This window comes from Chamaea fasciata, unplaced genomic scaffold (assembly GCF_029207755.1).
Source record: "Chamaea fasciata isolate MVZ Bird 193981 ecotype frontalis unplaced genomic scaffold, bChaFas1.0.hap1 SCAF_11, whole genome shotgun sequence".
Taxonomy (NCBI): Eukaryota; Metazoa; Chordata; class Aves; order Passeriformes; family Sylviidae; genus Chamaea; species Chamaea fasciata.
This window is the reverse complement of record NW_027094096.1, coordinates 7,815,126-7,833,580: the sequence shown is the minus strand read 5'-3', so window position 1 is coordinate 7,833,580 and position 18,455 is coordinate 7,815,126. Positions and strand designations below refer to the sequence as shown.

Below are 18,455 nucleotides of genomic sequence, written 5' to 3'. Positions count from 1 at the left end.
CGGCGGATGGATAAAGCTGAGACTTAGGGAAAAACGACACTGCTCTCCTGAAAATCACGCTGTGCCCTTTGGAATTGCAGAATTCTTGAGAGAAGTGGTTGCTCTGGATCGCCCGGACCGTGATTTAAATGTGATTTCTAAGGTGCTTCACTGGTTCAGGCTGCAGGGCTTAAATACATCTGTGGGGCAAATAGATAAGTGCTATCCTTTGTCCGAGTTTTCATTGCTGTTAGGAGATTTATTAGCATTTTTAATGGCTGGTCATACCCTGTGTTCTTTAATATATTATTTGCAATTTCCTTTCTCTAGGTTGTGCCATTTGAGGAACACAACTCAAATTTTCCATCAGTTGCATCAGGGAAGCCATAAAAATGTCACAAGGGGTGTATTTATGTACCCTATTATGCATTGGAAAGAATTTGGCCTGTACTGTGTAAAATTAAAACAATAATTAGGCTTTGACACAAAGGTTGGAAGGAAAACTCTCCCGGCTTACATATATTCGTGTGCTTATTGTGTGTGATAATTAAATGGTAGTTAGAAATTTCTGCATACTCTAAATCACCCTAATGGAAACACTTAGGCAACGTTACCTCTTAGCAGGTGTCTTAATAACTGGAGGAGGGATGAAAATTGAGGAAAAAGGATTTAACAAAAGCGTGCTGCAGTCTGCGGTGGGCACTCAGGTGCCCTGGTGGGGGACAGAGGATTGTCCCTCAGAGCAGGGAGAGATCACCTCTACTTGGAGAGGTAGAGACTAGGGAGCAGGAAGGAGAACAGGGCAACAGCAAGAAAGTTGAAAGAAAACAGAAAATACAGAAAATGTTGTGCTCAGGTGTGTTGATTTGGCACAGCCTGGTTTTTGGCAGCTGGGGAGGGCCACAGAAGTGCCTTCTGTGAGAAACTGCTAGAACCTTGCACCATGTCTGACGGAGCCAGTCCCTGATGGCCCTGAAGAAGGACATGCTGCTGTTTGTTAAGTTCTGATGACATCAGTTCTTATGAAAACCTTCTTTGTCTTTCACCCAGCTTTAATTTTGTTCATTGTGGTTCCCCCTCCCAGTCATCTCTGCCTTTATAATATGAGATAAAAATACATTCTTCATAGATTAATGAAAGCCATGAACATGAGGTGCTGTTAGAGCTTTACAAATCTATTTTAAAAAATAGCATGGTCATTTGGCAAATAAGTGTTGTCTGCTAAGAGCTGCTCTTTTGTGTGAGCCATATGTAACATTGCAGTTAATAACATTTAGTGTTATCAGCCGCTAGATGACTTTATCTCAACTACAAAAGCCTGTTTGCAGAGAGGAGGCAGCCTTGCTGGAGTGCCAGATTGTTAAGTAACTACAGGTTGCCAAAACTAAACGAACTTTTCAGCTGGTAATGATGTGTAAATTGCTCTCAAAAATGTATGTGCACTGGAGGAATGCTCAGGGTTATGTCTGGTTACAAACGTTTCTTTGCCTTTGTCCTTAACCCAGCAGTGACACCATTAGAATGAATAAATCTGTATGTAACACAGTTATTTTGTGTTATTAATAGCGGAATAGTTACTCAATAGCTATTTTAATTAAGGTAATTAACCAAATATATATTTAAGGGATTTTTAAGTTATTAGCTATAATGTTAAATAGTCATTTAAGCTATATTGTGGCTCTCTTGGTGAAATGCAGCCCTGGGTAAGAGGGGCTGTGGTTGTACTGCCCAAGTGTCCCCCTGGGTGTGACTGTAGTGTAAGGAAAGGAAGGTTTGCAAATGGGACTTTTTTTAAACTACTGGTACCAAAAGGGGAGACACAGGAATTAATCTCTGATGTGTCAATTAAGCAGTATTTTTTTCAATTCTTTTTTTTTTTTTCCTTTTCTTGAAAAATAATTTGCTGTAATGTAGCAGATACGAGGATCTACCTTTGGATAAAGGGATCTCAGAGTAAACTTTAAAAGAGAAGGTGATCAGTTAAAGTATGCTCAGGAAGGTGGCTGGGGTTGGCCCAGGCTGGAGCTGTTACCCAAAAGCTGCAGTTTGTCTCCCGGTGCTGGTGCAGCCCAGAGGAAGTGCTGGGTTTCCTGTGCAAAGCTTGCTCCCTTGCCCTGGTGTGTCTCACCTTGGATTTCTTAGCCTGGTTGGGAATTTAGTACAAAGAGCCATTCTTGTGAATCATGTTTTCTTAGCAATTTTGCATTCCAGCTCAACAATTCATTCCTCCTTTTTTTTCTAATGGCAAGGACTTTACTGGAGTTCACATAACTTTGGAAAAAATGGTTAGTTCAGGTTTTTCTGGGGGCCTTGAATGTTCCAGTTCTAGTCCACTGGGAGTTGTTTTAAAAATACAACTCTTGGTATACCAAATATGCATTAGAGTTAGTGGAATGTTCTGACCAACAGTTAATATCCCTGAATTTAAAAGTTTTTCAAAGGTAAATATTTAAAGGTGTGAAAGAAAGGCTTTTTCTGTAGCCAAGTTAAAGCTAATGATGCGTCTTCAGAGTATTCATCTTCCCATCTCTTGCATTATTAGACTCTTCTCAGCAGGATTTGTAAGATCTCAAATGAAAACAGCATTTTGGAAATAAGATTTGAACGTTTGAATGTGCTGTGGAGTGTTTTGGGTGCATGGAGTCTGTGTGTGTGTTTCAGGTGGCATGGCAACATCCTCAGTCCTTTCCCCTCTGGAAGGACTGAGTTACTCACGGTACTTTTATTCCTGCTTTGTAAAATATGTAGTAAAAATGTGAGATGTGGTGAAAGTGGAATGCCAGCATTAAGGTACACACCAAGTGGTTAATAATGGTTCTGTCAAGTTAGGCTGCCTGAAAATTGTCAGTCTTTAATTTTAACTTTCTACCTTTGTCCCATAAACTATTTCACAGCTAAGACTGTTTCTTTTTCTGATTTTAATTTTTATTTATTTAGGACTATGCACAGCTGCGCACGTTTTTAGCTTAAAATGCTATTATTACAATTTTTTTCTCAAGTTCTTACAGCCAGCACCCCAGAACACATAATTTTTATTTAGTATTGTAGGACTAACCTGCTCTGAATTTGTTGTATGTTTGAACTGCTGTCGGGCAGAATAAAAAGAATATAGTTCAATTTTCAAGTTGCAAAAACACATTTAGTATGTGCAGTTTAGCAGCTGTTGCAAACACCTGAGGACATTTTCTTCAGCATTTGAAAATTCCCTGTAGAAGTGAGACAGGAGACATTAATTTAGCATTTCAAGCTTGAAAAATAATTTAACCTTTCCTTAAATTGTGTTTTGAAGTTTGGGATTAACACTGTGCCTGGCTGCACAGATGGTTGCATTTTACATATTCCTTTGTCTAGGGGAAAAAAAGAGACCACATGGTCAGTTAATGGCTTTAAACACTCCTAGTCCTCATTTTGTATCTTCCTAATGGGACCTCAGAGATTGTGGGAAGATACTCAGAAAACTGTTGTTTATGGTGTAAGACTTGTAAGATGTGTTGTACTGTGTCCCAGGACTCATGAGCTATTTTTGTTCCTGCTTATTAATCCTGGTTAATGAATTTTACAGCTTCATCCCTTAGGATTTAACATCCATAATTCTGCTGTGGAAAAAATGAAAACTAAGATCACTGATGTAGAGAAAATGTTGCTTTATTCATGGAATGTGAGGGCTCTTATTTTGTAATTTTGGATAGGTAAAATTATCAATGAGGTTTATTGTCAAGAAGTAGACTCCATCTCCAGTCACTGAAGTGGTTATAAGCTAAAAAAGCTTTTTAGTCTTTCAGAATGCTTTCTAAGCTTTTTTGCAGCCACTTTGGGGAAATATCATGGTGAACCATGGACGACACAAATCAAATGTGGTGCTGGGATAAATGATGGAAAATCCATTAAGTCAGTGGTGTGTCACCAGAGCAGACAATTCCAGCGTATAAAACCAGTCCTTAACTGGGTATTTTGTGCTTTGTAATGATTTATTTCCAAGTAATTTTAAAAATATCAGCTAACAGATTTGATAGATTAACAGAGAATTATAGAATAAAGTCATGGAATGGTTTGGGTTAAAAGGGACCTTAGAGGTCATCTGGTTCCATGCCTCTGCCATGAGGGGACACCTTCCACTAGGCAGTGTGTGTAAATCTGCACGTGGCACATAAAACAGATCTTGGTAAAACCACTGAGTGCTGTACAGTGTTGAGCACTTGTAAGAAATCTGTCAACTTTATGAAATGTTATCACTACACTATAGGCACAGTACTTTTTTTCCCCTCCGTTTGAAAGTGCTAGTAAGGTTTTTAAGGCTAGTGCTCTTTTGTCATGTAAAGAATAAAACTTTCCTTTAAAGTTCTTACCCTTTTAAGCCAGCACATGCTACAAAATCCATCTGTTGGAATTCTTAAAGATAGCGGTAACTGGTACAAGACTTCACAGCTATTCCAGCTCCTGTGGCAAAAGGATTTCCGATGCCAACACTGCAGTCACAGTGAGATGATTCTTGCTACTATTAGGTGGAAATTTTATGATGTTCCTGCAATTCTGTGCAAGCTTTGCAGGCCAGGATGGGATATAGGGGTGAGGTGGTTGGAAATGCGGGGGATCTGCGTTTGGCTCTCCAGTCTTAAGTGCTATCAGTGAGGCATTTCTGGCAGATACTTAATTCACTTTGATTAAATTAAACTTAAGACATCTGAAGATGTTGTTTATATATTTTGAGGGTGTTTGTGTGCATACATACGGGAACACACACTCTGCCTTCCAGTCAGCCAAATCCTCCTCCACTAATTCATTCACAGAGGAAAAGATTATGTTTCCTTTAGATTTTCGAGGGTGTTTTGTTTAGTTTTTGCTTCCAAGGGACTTCCTAGAAAGAAAGGCTAAGAGAGTGTTGCAGGAAAAGCGCTGTTGGCTGACAAGTTTGGTTACCCCTAAGCGCCATTTCCAGTTCCTAAGATGCAGAAGGAGCTGGGATGTAAAGGTCAGAAGTTGCCAGTGTAGTTCATGTTAACACAACATGATGAATGTTGTGTTATAAACGCAGTAGAAACTCCCTGTCTTGTTTGAGATCTGGAAATGTAGGAACTTCTCATTCTTGGTAGAGTGGCCAGAAGAGTGGTTTGGCATTATTGTTTTAAACCTCGCAGATAAAGAAGCTCAGTGTGAAACTTTGCAGCCCCTTAGTACAGGTGAAGTGTAGAAAATTCTGCCTTGGCTTCTATTGATTACCTTAATTGCCTGAAGATACAAAGGTTTTCCCAATACTGTTGCTATCTTTATGACTGATCGATAGAATACAGAATCTCTTTTAATAAACAAAACATTGTCTGTCAATGGAGATGGTGAAAAATTAACTCTTTCTTTTCTTTCTCCTGTTTTTCCAGCGGAACCCCTGCCTTTAATGGACTTGTGCCGAAGATCAATTCGTTTTGCTCTTGGCAGAGACCGCCTGCATGACATAGAAATTCTACCTTTGCCTCTGTCTCTGAAAAATTATTTACAGTACCAATAAGACATCTAGAACCCTCTGGCCTCACATTGGACTTCATCAATGCAAATGGCAGAAAATTGTTTACAGCAAAATATAAATCTTTGTGATCGACACTTAAGTGTTATTTAATTTTTAATGTATATTTTTTTTTTTCTGAACCAGTGAAAGCAGATCACTGTGGGGGACTACTAAAGAATGTGAAAACATTAATTTGATTGAGGTTCATGTGTTACCTGTTGCCTGTTGTGTTTACAGTCCTGAAGGCTATAATTCTCATCTCCCATACATTAATTGGTTTGTCTTTGTTGACTCTGGTAAATGCCAATGGAAAATCTGACCTGCAAGATTCACTGTCATGCAGACAGAGCATTTTTCAATATTAAGATTTTCATTTTTCTTTCTCTCTCCTACACTTTACTCCAATAAATAAAAATAAATTAGTAAAAGAAAAGTCTTGACAGTAACTTTGGAAAAATATTTAAACCTTGGTATGCAAAGTTGTTGAGAGTTCTGCGTGTTCAGTACTTAACATAATTAGGCCTATCTAAAAGTTCTTATGTTTAAAAAAAGCAGATTATTGTCTAGAAGAAGAGAATGTGGTTTAAAAACATGAGAGGAAACAAACGGTTTATGTGTCAGATCCATTTCTGGACTTGGTAACAGTAAGGTGCAGTTCATTGTTTTCAAGACCAAATCTAGCCCCTCCAAAGTTCTGCAGTTTATAACAAAGTGCTCATTGTCCCAAGAATTTAGGATATTCATATTTTAGGAAGCTTGTCACTTTCTTTTTTTTTTTTTTTTTTTTTGAACAAATTTATAATTTTTATGTGGTATGAACTCTTAAGTACTTTGTTTTCTTTTTAATGTATGTGTGGTTATAATGTTTATTTATCTGTTTAGCGTCTGGAGTTCTCATTTAACTGTTTCCCATCTTGGAGTGACTGATTCTGTTTTTTTCCTCAACTCCATCTGAAATGTATCAGTTTTTCAGGCTCATCCCTTTTTTTTAAAATGCTGCTTTCTGTTTGCATTTCTTACATGTTTTGAGTTATCTGCCTGAATCAGTTATCTAGTTTTTAAACTGGAAGTTGTTGTTATGGCAGAATGTCAAATGTTTAGACTGAGCTGCCTTCAGCATATTTTAATGTGAATTTACTGATGAATGAGGAGAAAATTTCTAATAAAGTCTACTGTCCAAAGTAAAACTCCCATCTCCTTTGATGAAGTGTTAAAACTGCTCATAGCCCAGAGCTGAAGTTCAGTTCCTTGTGCAGCTTTGCAAATGTTTGTGTTTGGTACTTCCCTGGGGTTGCTGCTCTGGGCTCCTGTGTGAGAGACATGGCAGGCAGTGGCCTGTCCCATTCTTGATTTTTCCCGTTCACCCTCAGTATGGCCATGCTCTTGCTTTCAACACCATTCTGGTCAGATTCCTCTGAACAAAACCTCCCTTCTGTGCCAAGCTGCACTTTGGGACTTGGTGCTTTTGAGGCAGGTTGGTGATTGACTGCTGTGCACTGATGATCCAGGCAAAAGCACTGACCACAGATGGCTGCCCTGCTCTCAGTCACCCCTGGGAACAGAATTACAGTTCCAGCTGGAAAAGAGAAATGTGAGATACAACCACACAAACAGGAGTGGAAGTAACAAGGACAAGGTAACACAGGGATGTCAAAAGTTAAATAACCAATATTTGATTGTCTGGGCTTAACTGTAAGCTTCAGCATGGAATTATTTTGGACTTGCTTTCGCTTAAGGTGAGAGGTACATACTGCATTCCTTCCCTTAATCTTATAAAGGGGAAGAATCTGCAGCAGTGATTCACATTTCTTACCTTTACCATTTGCTTTATTTTATGTAAACCTTTTGTCTCAGTAGGTACATTGGAAGAAGGAGCTATAAAAGTACAATAGTTCACACAAAAGGCAGAACAAAGGTGTGTCAAGTGATCTGTCATAAGCAAGGTAAGCAGCTGTTCAGGAATGGCAATTCTGGTAGATCTTATTTTTTCACCACCAAAGTCCATGCTAGGTTAAGTATTCCCTAAAATTAGTGTTCTGCTGTGTGTAATTGCAGACTTCATATTCCTTTGAATAACTGCAGTGACACAACTATTCTTTCACTTGACCCAGGCCAAGAGATTTTTAATGTTATGGTAAAGTGGGAATTGATATCATAAGACAAATTAATGGTGCCTCTGTATGTTAATTAACCTAATTGCTTTACAGTTGCATTGGAATTTTAGTTGGTGCCTCTTCTGTGATGATTTCTCTAAACCAAACATCCTTATTTTAGCCTTCAAAAATTTTTTCTAACACTTAGTGTCTTCCAAGGCATGACAGTTCTACAGGAATAATTATTTTATTATTTTCCTGTTTCCTGATTATATGTTGTGATTCTTTGAATGGTAGATACACTCCTTCATATGTTATTAGGGCTGTGTTTTGGGGGTTATCAAAGTCTGTTTGATACATTTTTCTTGGTCTTGTAAGAAGCCTTGTAAGGAGACTGCACTGTGGAGAACATTAATTATACTTCAGTGTTCTTCCTAACCATCCCTGTGCAAATGGATTTTCTTCCAAGAGGGTTTATAGGAAACACAGAGTACAGGTAAGGATGAATGAAGCATTGAGGCTAAACAAGTGGTCAGAGAACCTCCTCACAAAGAATAGCAGGAGGAGTCTCCTCTCTGCCAGTGAGCTCCAGCCTGGGTGCTGTGTCCCTCACATTGATTCTCTAGGCTCCCTTTACTGGAATGCAAATATTGTTTACTGTCTGCTTCAGGAGGGAATTGAGCGTTTATAAAGTGGCCATGCATTGCCTTTTGCCCAAATCAGATGTCAAACACTAAATTGTTACCTTCCTTCAACCAAAGCAGTTGAAACTTCTCGGAATTTCATCCTGGCCACCTAAATGCAGGAAGATCCCTACCCAGAGGTCCGTTCTGGGGAATATCTGACAGTGAGGGTGATTACTTACTACAAAGCTGCAATACTTTGAGATTTGGAGTGAGATCTTCCTTGCCTTCATATTTTCAATTTCCAGCCACTTTCGCTTTTCATCACATGAAAAAACAGACAGTCCATGTGGTGGTTTTCAGCTTTCACTGTGTCCCTGTGCCTGAGCAAAAGGAGTGCAGTTTCTCTAGACATGATGTGGAAGTGAATTTCAGAATCACAGAATATTCTGTGTTGGAAGGACCCACAAGGATCATTGAGTCTGACTTTGAAGTGAATGGCCCATGTGGGGATCAAACCCACAGCCTTTTATTAGCATCCTGCTCTGACCAGCTGAGCTGATCTCACACCCAGTGTTCCCATGGCTGGTAAACTCAGGGGAGCAGCAGCTCTGTAATGCAAAACACAGGAGTTTAGTGGTAGTATTTGAAGGAGGAGGGCACGTACCTGGGAGCTGCAACCAAATTGCAACCACTGTGATGGCTGCATGCTAATTAGTGGGCTGCAAAAGGAAATGTTTCACCTACTCTGCATTTGGTTCTCTAATGTGACCCTTCCTAGGAATTATTGGCATTTCAGAATCCCTTCTCTTCTAACTGTGGTTAAGATTTGTGGGAACATGTATCGTAGCTTCTCTTGTTTACTTTCTCAGTGTTGCCATTCTTCAGCCTTCTGCAACTCATGTGAGGCTGGGGAATTGATTTATCCCCCTGGAGGTGCTGCTTTGGTGATCATGATTCACAGATGCTACAACCTGAGTGACACACTCAGCTTTTACACTTACTGAAACTGTAATTTTGTAACACCTACATTTGGAGTCAAATTTAAGAAGCCACTGTCCTTTGATGTAGCAGCTGTCACACCTATCCCACTACTAGGCTGACAGAGTCTGTTCTACAAAGGCTTTATTTCTGCCTCAGAGTGGGGATGTGTTGAAATGTCTGCATTCTCATCCAGAGACAATGTGGTGCAATCTGTAGGGAAATCATGAAGTTTTGTTTTAGTCTTTACATGTAGTCTCTCTGGTGTTCATGTTTTTATATCAACAGATAAACTCTTGCTGTTGAGGTAGGACCTAACTTTGGAGCATTTTCTCAGTGTTCACTTGGAGCTGGGAAAAGCTGTTACAGAGCAGACGTGTACAAATCATTTAAGTGTTTTTGATAGTCATAAAAGAGCAGCAAGCCAGAAATGCTATAAAATGTCCTTCTCATCTCCATTACAGTTGGTATGGTTAAACTATAACCATATGTTCTCCTCTCAGTGGCAGGCCCTGCAGAGCGAGCTCTGTATCAGCTCCAGCAGAGCTCACTCAGGTGCAATTCCCACTGACATCAGCGGGATGTCACTGAGTCAGCACTGCAGCTTTTGGTTCCCATGTAAAGATCCCCAAACATTTCCAATACATTGTATTGAGCCATACTTTATTATATGTAAGCAATGTCAAGCAGATGGTTTCTGCAGCAGTTTCTCTAATTTGGCAAAACATGCTGGCAAGTGTAGTTAGGTGAATGTTGTGAGAAAGTTGAACGAAAAAATGTGTCTCTTTGAGGCTGAGAGCAGCGTTCAAAGGGGAAGCCAGACTTCTTGGTTCCTTGGTGATGGTTTTCCATTTATAAACCTTCAGAGTCTTAGTGATTTTTATTCTGTATGCTCAAAGGAATGTAGGATCTTTATTCACTTCTGTTTATCTCAAAAGAATGTCTGGTGATCACAAAGTGGAAATCCCTTTGCTAACTTGATTCAAGAAGACACCAAAAGACCTCCTTCCTCCTTGGGAAATGTTCTCTGTAGACACAGAGCCATGGGAAATATACAACACACACCGACCTGGATGTCCCACCACATCCTGGTTTTTTTCTTTTTCTTGAGCTACCAACTGTTGCTTCAGAGACCTCAGTGTGTTCTGCAGGCATTGTCTAAAATAGAAACATTTTGAAACATCTGCAGCAGAGCTGAACCCTGCTGAAGGTATGTTAAAGCAAATTTGGGTGCACTGTGGCGGGGGCAGAGAACAAAGGATCAGTACTTAGGAGAATAGTGTTTGCCTTGTTTTCTTTTTCTAGCCCCACTATAGAGTACAAGTAAATTCAGAAGGGAAAGGAATAAAGAAAAGTCGTTTATGCTTCCATCACCATCAGGTGTTTAGAGTTGATGTTTAAAGCTTAAGCACCTTCCCCACTAAACCTTTGTTGCAGAGCCTTAACATCCCAAGCCCTACCACTGACTGCCTCAGAAGCCTCTGAATGTCTCTGAACTTTGCGGTTGTGTGTAATAGCACCCAATTCCACACCCTGTCCTCTTAGACCTTAATTCATTGACTTCCGGGTAAAAAGCACAGCTGCTCTGTCATCATTGGCACTGCTGCAGGAACATGTGGGGGTACCCAAACCAGCTGCCATCCTCGGCAGAGAGAGCCCAGGCCTTGGCAAGCAGAGCTCAGTGTGGGGCAGTTCCTGTGCCAGGGACAGCAGCACGAGCACAGCTGCAGCCAGTGATGGGTGGCTGAGCTCTCACGGCTCTGCGTTTCTGCTGGGAGGCAGCTTTGCAAATCCTGTTTAAAACAGATGTCAGGGATCAGGTACTTGCAGTTTCATTTGTGTAGCTGCGAAAACTTGTAAGGTGTATATAGGCTCTGATCTCTGCGGGTGACAGTAGATGTAAAAGCAGAGCTCGTGTTTTTGTTAACTTTAACATATTAGGGGTGCTTACAGAGGAGACAGGTACGTTGGATTTTCATGTACTGTGTCTCTGCCTTTTGAATGCCACACCACGAAAGGCACATGTCTTCAGGCTTCTAAGGAAAAGCAAACAAAACACATAAATGAGCTGATTTTTTTTCTGCCAGTCCCCATGTATGACAAATGCTACTGCCAGTTTTGAATAGCAGTCACAAGCCAGCATCAGAGAGGCACTAGCTGAGATCAGAATCTTCTCAGTGGTGCCTGCATTGGTTTCCTCCATATTTACCTATTTTTTTAAGAAGCAAAAGGTATTTTACAAATTTATTCAAATTGTAAGCTTAACTTGAAAAAGCACTATTCTAATGAAAAAATGCTTCTAGCACACTTAAATCTCTTATTAGCAGAGACATAAGAAACTGCTGAACACATACCTGGGAAACTAGTGAATGTTTTTAATGGAAATGGTTCAGCCTTTTCTCATTTTACTGAGAAAACCAGACAAGGGAACTGCTTCTTCTGTAGCAAAATGTGAACAGCTGTAAGGCATGGGGCCAGAATTTCAGTGTATGCATTTGGAAATGACTTCTCAAGCACAGTAAAGGTACCTGTGACATTATTTTGGGGACTGAAGTTATACTTTATTTGAATCCTTCTAAGCTATTCTATCAGGGTTTGTCTAGAGATGAACCAAACCAAAACCAAACTCCCCCCAATAAATTAAGCTACCTGGGTAAACTTGGCCTGGCTTCAAGTGCTGCTGGTATTATAATGTTTCCCAAGTCCTTCCATCTAAGTGCATAAATAAACCTCCATTGGAAAAAGCCATATAGAAAAGGAAAGGATGTTTTGGGTATTAAGCTGGCCTCCAGAAGTTCTGAGATGAATTTTAAGTTGTGCCAGAAACTTTTATGTTCTTGAATATTTGCTGATTCTCCCTCAAACTTTTATGTTCTTGAATATTTGCTGATTCTCCCTCCACCCCTGCCTATACCATTTCCTTTGTACATCAAAGAGAACAGTCCAATTTTTTCAATTTTTCATGGACGCTAAGTTTTCATGATATAAATAAAACCACTCAGTTCACTAATTCATCATTTCTAATCTTGCATTTCTAATCTAATATTTTACCTGACTGGTATTTGAGACTCAGGCTGTGTTCCCCAAGCTGAGCTTCATGAAAATCCGTAATTTCATTCTTCTCCTCACCATCCACTTTGGGGAAAACATCTTTACTATTCAAAAAGTGAAGCATCTTCACTGTTCATGACTCCAAGAGCCCACTCAAAGGATGTTGAGCATGTCACATTGGTGGCTTGCTGTTGAACTGACCTAATTAGTTTTTATTTAATAACTGTCCAGTTATTCAGGTCAGTGCCCCCAAGTGGCCTCATTCTTCACATACACAGGAAGACACAAGTGACCATTCCTAATTTGCAGCTTATACACTTTTTGTCTTGTGTGTTTGCCTTTTATATGCGATTTCTCTTGACTCTTCTACTGCGGCCTCACTCTGGGAAACAGTGGGTGCTTCAGCCTTCTGTGAGGCCGGTTTAATTTGCCTTTGCAGGAGGATCAGCAGTATTTAAAGTAAGAATTAGTTTTAGATCAAAGTTCTTTGAGCTGTCACAAGAGCATTGCACAAGATTGGAATAAATGTGAATTTTAATAACAGAGCTGCTTAATGTTGAGGTTTAAAGCTCCATGCTTCAGTTGCTCTCACATCATTAAACCTTCCCCACTAAGGAAAGTTATACACAACTTTACTAGCAGTGATTACTCTCACATAAAAATAAGATAAATGAATCTGTAGTTGTAATACAGAAACTTCCTTTTCTCTGAGATCCGTGACTTCCAGCTTCCTGCTGAATCTGAGCTGAAAAAAAGAGATGTGGAGAGGCTGCTTGCTTGCATTGCTTGGTATTCCCATCCCCCACAGAAGTGGGAACAAATACTTTTCATTGTCAAATAACTGATGATAAATGGACAGCTGGGATAGGAATCTATCCCAGGATGTTGTGTCTTGTGCACTAAAAGGTGAAATAAATGGTTGGGGTTTTTTTTTCCCAGAATTTTATCTCTCTAGAAAGATCTCCTAAACATTTATCTTCTGAATATATGCATCCCACTGGGCATGAGGAGATGCTTCTGATCCTTTTGAAATACCAGCCCTTTGGAGCAGGCAACTTTGTGACTTTGGAAAAGGAAGGACGCTTTATATCATGCCCTCTTTTTATTTATTTTTAGTTAAGGCTTTAAGTTTTATTTGATTTCTGGTTTTGGAATTTATTTGTAGAAATATGAAAATACTCTCTCTTTCTTATGTGAGGTTCCTTACTGAATCAAAAAGTTTTTATGGTCTTGCTATAATTACAGAAATTGGAGGGTCAAATGATGTCTTTTATGAGACCAGCTGAATGAAATTGAAGGGACACTTTCAGACACAGAAACATTTCACTGAAATACAAACACCAGTGTTCAAAATTAAATTCAGATTAAGAGCTGTTTAAACTTGAACAGCTCTTAAGCTGCACAGAAATTTGAGAGTTGATAAATGTGCTTTTTCTGTGCCCTGTTAAAATTTTTCGCATTCCTGAACCACCAGCAGCTCCTGTGTATTCTGCTGAACCCACCTTTCCTCTCTCTAATGACATACTGAATCTTCCCTCTCTGTGTGGCAGGTACAAACCTCTTTGATGAAATAATTGATTAACTTGTGCAAGTTAAACTTGCATCACGAGTTTGAAGCTGTATTTTGCCTTGAGGATCAAAGCTTCAGCCTGCATATCCTGAAAGCTGGTCAGGCCTTTAGAGTACAGCATTAGTCACATTAAAGATATTATCTTTGTAAATTCAGTCCTGTATATATCCTGCAGTAATGGTGTGTATGTTCACACCATCCCTTCTTAAAGAGAAGCTAACTAAAAAGAGCAGATGTCATGTATTTGATCAAGATCTTTCCCTTTTGTGGTTTTCCTGTTCAAAGTACACAAAGATGAATGAGTTCTGAGAACTTAAGTCCTCTGCTGTTTGCACAGAGCTCCTTTTTGAATGGTTTTGTAGGCGTACACCTACTTTGCTGTCATGCAGGAACATGCTAGGAGCTTACTATGAATTTCTGTAATGGAATAAAGGAATTCAGATTTAGAGAGGGGCTTCCTCTGGCCATCAGAGGTGTGATTAAAAGGGAGCTGAGCAGCTGAGCAGGTGTTTCCCTCCCTCACCCCCATTCAGGCACAGGGCAGGACTTCCCCCAGCCATCGGCGATTCCTTGGGGTTTGCTGTGTTTCCTTGTGTGGTGAGTAATAGAAACAGGTTGAGGCAGGGGCATTAAAAATCCTGGTGATGCTGACTGACAGGTGAGGCTGTGGAGACATTAGCCAGGCTGGGAATGCTGCTGAGCCTCTGCCTGCCCTTTCCCAGGCCCGTGCTGCTGATCCTGTGCCATGGCCCTGTACCTCACGGAATACTCTGAAAGGGGGGACCTCTCCGCTGGCAGATGCACCTGGCCAGGCTCCTGGAGATGCTGCTGTGCCTGGCTGATGAGACAAATATCAGCTGGGCTTACTGCCAAAATAACACTCATCAGTTTTCTTACAAACCCCAGCAATTTGGTCCCCAGGGCTTTGTCATTCAGTCTCTGCTTATGTTGGTTTGGAGGGGCTTGATCCCAAGGTGATGGGTGCCAGGAGTGCACCTGTGTCCTTTTTCCCCACTTTTCTGTTCCAGTTGTGGGAAATAACTGGATTTTGGTTGTTTTCACTGCAGTTTGCTGCAGATACCAAAATATCCATCAGGAAAGATCATTGCTCGTCCTTCCACCACCAGGTGAAAGTAGAAATGGTCATATTTCAGGAGCCTAGTTTTGGAATATTTTATGGAATTGGCCAAGTAGCTTTTACTTCTGAGGTTCACACAGTCTGTCCATGGCAGGTCTAGCCTGTGCTTCAACTTAGTGGAGCAATGACAACTTAGTGCCACTCTGAGCTCTCAGTCTGCAGGGAAATGAATGTTTTACAGCTCTACTTTGTGCATTATGACAAAATCTGGAAGTAGGCTATCCATCCTGACCTGTTTTCTTCCCACTCCCTGTCAGACTGTACCTGCAGGAAAGCTGAAGTGAGACCAGGATCTGTGAAATCTCTGACTCTCCCTGTCTGCCTGAGGCTGAAGCTGACAGAGTGGGAGATGCAAAAGACTGATAACTACTTTTTTATCCCCTGAATCCCAAGACTCTTCATCTGTAAGATGCTCCTTTCTTATGGCACCTCGGGGATACTTCCCAATGCATTGGGCAGAGGAACCTGCTGTGTGTCAGTGTGGGAACCATCAGGATGTACCAAGAACAGCCAGAGATGTTGGGAAGAGATTTCCCTCTGGGCTGGAGTCAGAGATCAGGTCAGTGTGGTTCCTTGGGAACATTTCCAGAGGACCAGACCCTGCATGTTTTCCAGAATTCCAGCATGGACCCAGTGCAGTAAAATCATGGTGGTCACAGTTCAGAACTTGATGAAATTGAAGCGAAGCTGAAGGGTTTTTCTGCTAAGATAAGTGGTGTTTTAGAAAAGAGAGTGGTATTCCACCATGAGGGATTTAGGAATGGTGATCATCCCAGTCCATAATCCTTCTGTTCATTTTCTTTTGGATGCTGCACTCTGCTGGGCTGAGGGAACTGTTCCTTTACATTTCAGTTAAATTTTCTGTATTTCATTAATTATCCATGGAAATCTGCTTTTAATAAAAAGGACTGTGAGGATATTGATGATGTCACAGGTTCGTGGGATTCTCAGGTGTGTGTTCAGACTAAGGATTGTTTTGGATGGAAGAAGCTGCACAAATCTCCCAGGAATGTCAGTCTGGATTTTTCTTTACTCCTTATCCTCCTTGGTTAGGAGATACAGGGCAGCCTGTATATCCCTTAAAAGACTTTTTTAGGGTGTAAAAGTTCCTTTCATGTTCTGCAATAATTATTCATAACTCGATTAAAGAGAATAATACCATATCAATGTGGTTTTAATTGGTTCATTTGAATTGGTTAATTAAAGCAAATCATTGGTAAGGGGTTTGAGCATTCCCTTGGTTGGAGCTGGCAGCTCTTCTGTACTGTCTCTTCATTCTTTTAATTCTTATTCATTATTTTTTCGGTGATTACTGCAATTAGGATATACAAGGAGGAGAACAGAATTTTTGCCCTGCTGGATTGGGAAATCCAAATCCAATCTCTAAGTTTTGTGGAGAAATTGAGATGGGAAGGGGAGCTGAGCTTCAGGCTGGGTTTTGGCAGCAAGAATTCCGTGAGAAGTGGTTAAAGCCAGTGCTGCTGGGTTTGGGTCCTCCTACCCAAAAAATTATCCTGGTTAAAGAGAACTTGAGGAAAGAGTGGAATGTACTCTGCTGGGACTCCCAACCCCTGCTCAGGGATGCTGGGCAGTGCCAGATCCAGTGGAGGGACTGTGCCAGAATCCCCCAAATACCAGCCTGGAATGCTGGGCAGTGCCAGACCTTTGGGACACTACGGAGAGGTTCCACTACCTGACCCAGAGAATTTTCCCATTATTTTCTGTCATGATCACCACCTGGCAGCTTATTTTAGCCCCACGGATTGAAAATCCTATTGGAGCAGTTGGAATAACAGCAGATCACAAAAAAGCCCGTCCAGGAGAGGAAATGAGCTGTTCCACAGATTTATTTTTCCCAATGTGTTTTTAATTTGATACAGAAGCCCTCTCCTTCTGTCAGACCCCGTTCTTTAGCTTTGGGCTTTCTCAAAAACAATTCCCTGCCTACACCAATGAAAAAGAGTCCAACTTAGGGTACTCTGGGACTCTGTGACCTGGGCTCAGTTGGTCACTTGGAACCCTTGGGAAGGAGTTTGTCATTTGTCTTGTGAGCATTAACAAGCTCAGCCTGAACATAAATGAAGAACTAATAAAGCCCCAAAGCCAACCCAAGCCGCCGCCGTGCCGTGGGCAGGGCCCTGGTGCGGGAGGCGCAGTGCCGGCCGTGCCCGGCAGGGGGCGCTGCGGCGCCGGCCGTGCCCGGCAGGGGGCGGCGCACGCACGGCCGCTCCGTGTCCGCCAGAGGGCGCTCTGCGGGGCGGGCGGCGCCGCGGGTGCGGCGGGGTTTGGCGTCCCGGGGGCCGTCCCAGGGAGCCGCCACCGCAGCTCTTCTCCCATGCCCACCCACTGGGCAGAGCCCCAGCTGCCCGTGGTCGGAGCAGCAGCACTGTGCGTCAGCCCAGTACCCGTCCCGGAGCGGCTCGTCCCGCCCGCAGCCATCCCGATCCCGGCCCCAATCCTTCCTCGGACCTCTGGGCCAGGACCCGCAGCCCGCCCTCCAGGAGACAGGCGGCACCGCTCAAGACCCCAGCGGACACCGGCAGCACCCGGACCAGAACGCCGGGTCCCGGTCTCGGCCCCACCTCAGCGCCCCGGGCTGCACGCAGAGCCGGGATCCGCCTCTGGGCCGGCTCGGGTGTGAGGAGCGGGGCCAGCGCAAGCAACCATGCCGCCGCCTCCTTGGGACAAGCGCTCCGCACAGGGCGGGGCAGGCGCGGCTCCGGCGCCAGGGGCGGCGCGGCTGGGCTGGCTCGGGGGCGCGGGCCCCCGGGGCAGATGCGCGGGGCGGGAATGGGGTTATTTAACCCGCGGAAATCGGCCTTGCTGCTGTTTGCTCACTCAGAGTGCGCTGGCCTGGCTCCCCCAGTGGGGCTCAGGTGTGGTACGGGGCCTTAGGCCCTGTACCCCAGCTTGCCCTGCCTTCCTCCCCCTGTACCACCCTCCTCACCCTTTGCCCCTCTGCTCTTCACACGCCCTTCCTCCTTCACCAAGGACCCACCCCTATATCCTTCCTCTCCCGTCCCTGTCCTGCTCCCCAACCCGCCCCCTCTCTATTCCGTCTCTCTCCTTCATCCACTCTCCCTCCGTCCCCCACCTGGCCTTTCCCTTCCCCTCCCTGCTCCCCTACACACCCCGGTAACCCCACGCATCCCCCTCTTTCCCTGCAGCCACCATCCTTGGCTGGGGCAAAAGCGTTTGGGAGAGCACCGAAGGCTGGTCCTGCCTGCAGTGGGGCGTTTCCTACAAGTGTTTACAACCCAAAATCACGGGGAATGCTGAGGCCAGGGCCGGTTTTTTGGGCCCGTTTTTCAGGCAGAGCCCTCGGCAGCTCCCATTCACTGCCGGGGATGTTCCTTTGATGTTTCCTCCACGCATCCCAGCTGGCCAGGAGCCAGAACGTGTACCAGCATCTCATGTGCCTCATTTCCAGGGGATGAGCTGCACCCTGCAGTGTCCTGCCCATGGCGTACAGTGTGCAAAACACACATCCCAGGGATGAGAGCCCAGCAGTGGGCACTGGGAT

General features: G+C 42.9%; 1 protein-coding gene across 1 annotated transcript in view; it reads left to right on the top strand.

Annotated features, from left to right (window-relative positions):
• Positions 1–6,663, top strand: part of SPSB4 (splA/ryanodine receptor domain and SOCS box containing 4) — a 79,057-nt gene extending 72,394 nt beyond the window's left edge. Inside the window, exon 3 of the mRNA XM_066193812.1 lies at positions 5,352–6,663. Within this exon, the coding sequence (XP_066049909.1) occupies positions 5,352–5,479 (128 nt within the window). The 3' untranslated portion in view covers positions 5,480–6,663. The remainder of the gene's footprint in view (positions 1–5,351) is intronic.
• The last annotated feature ends 11,792 nt before the right edge of the window (positions 6,664–18,455 follow it).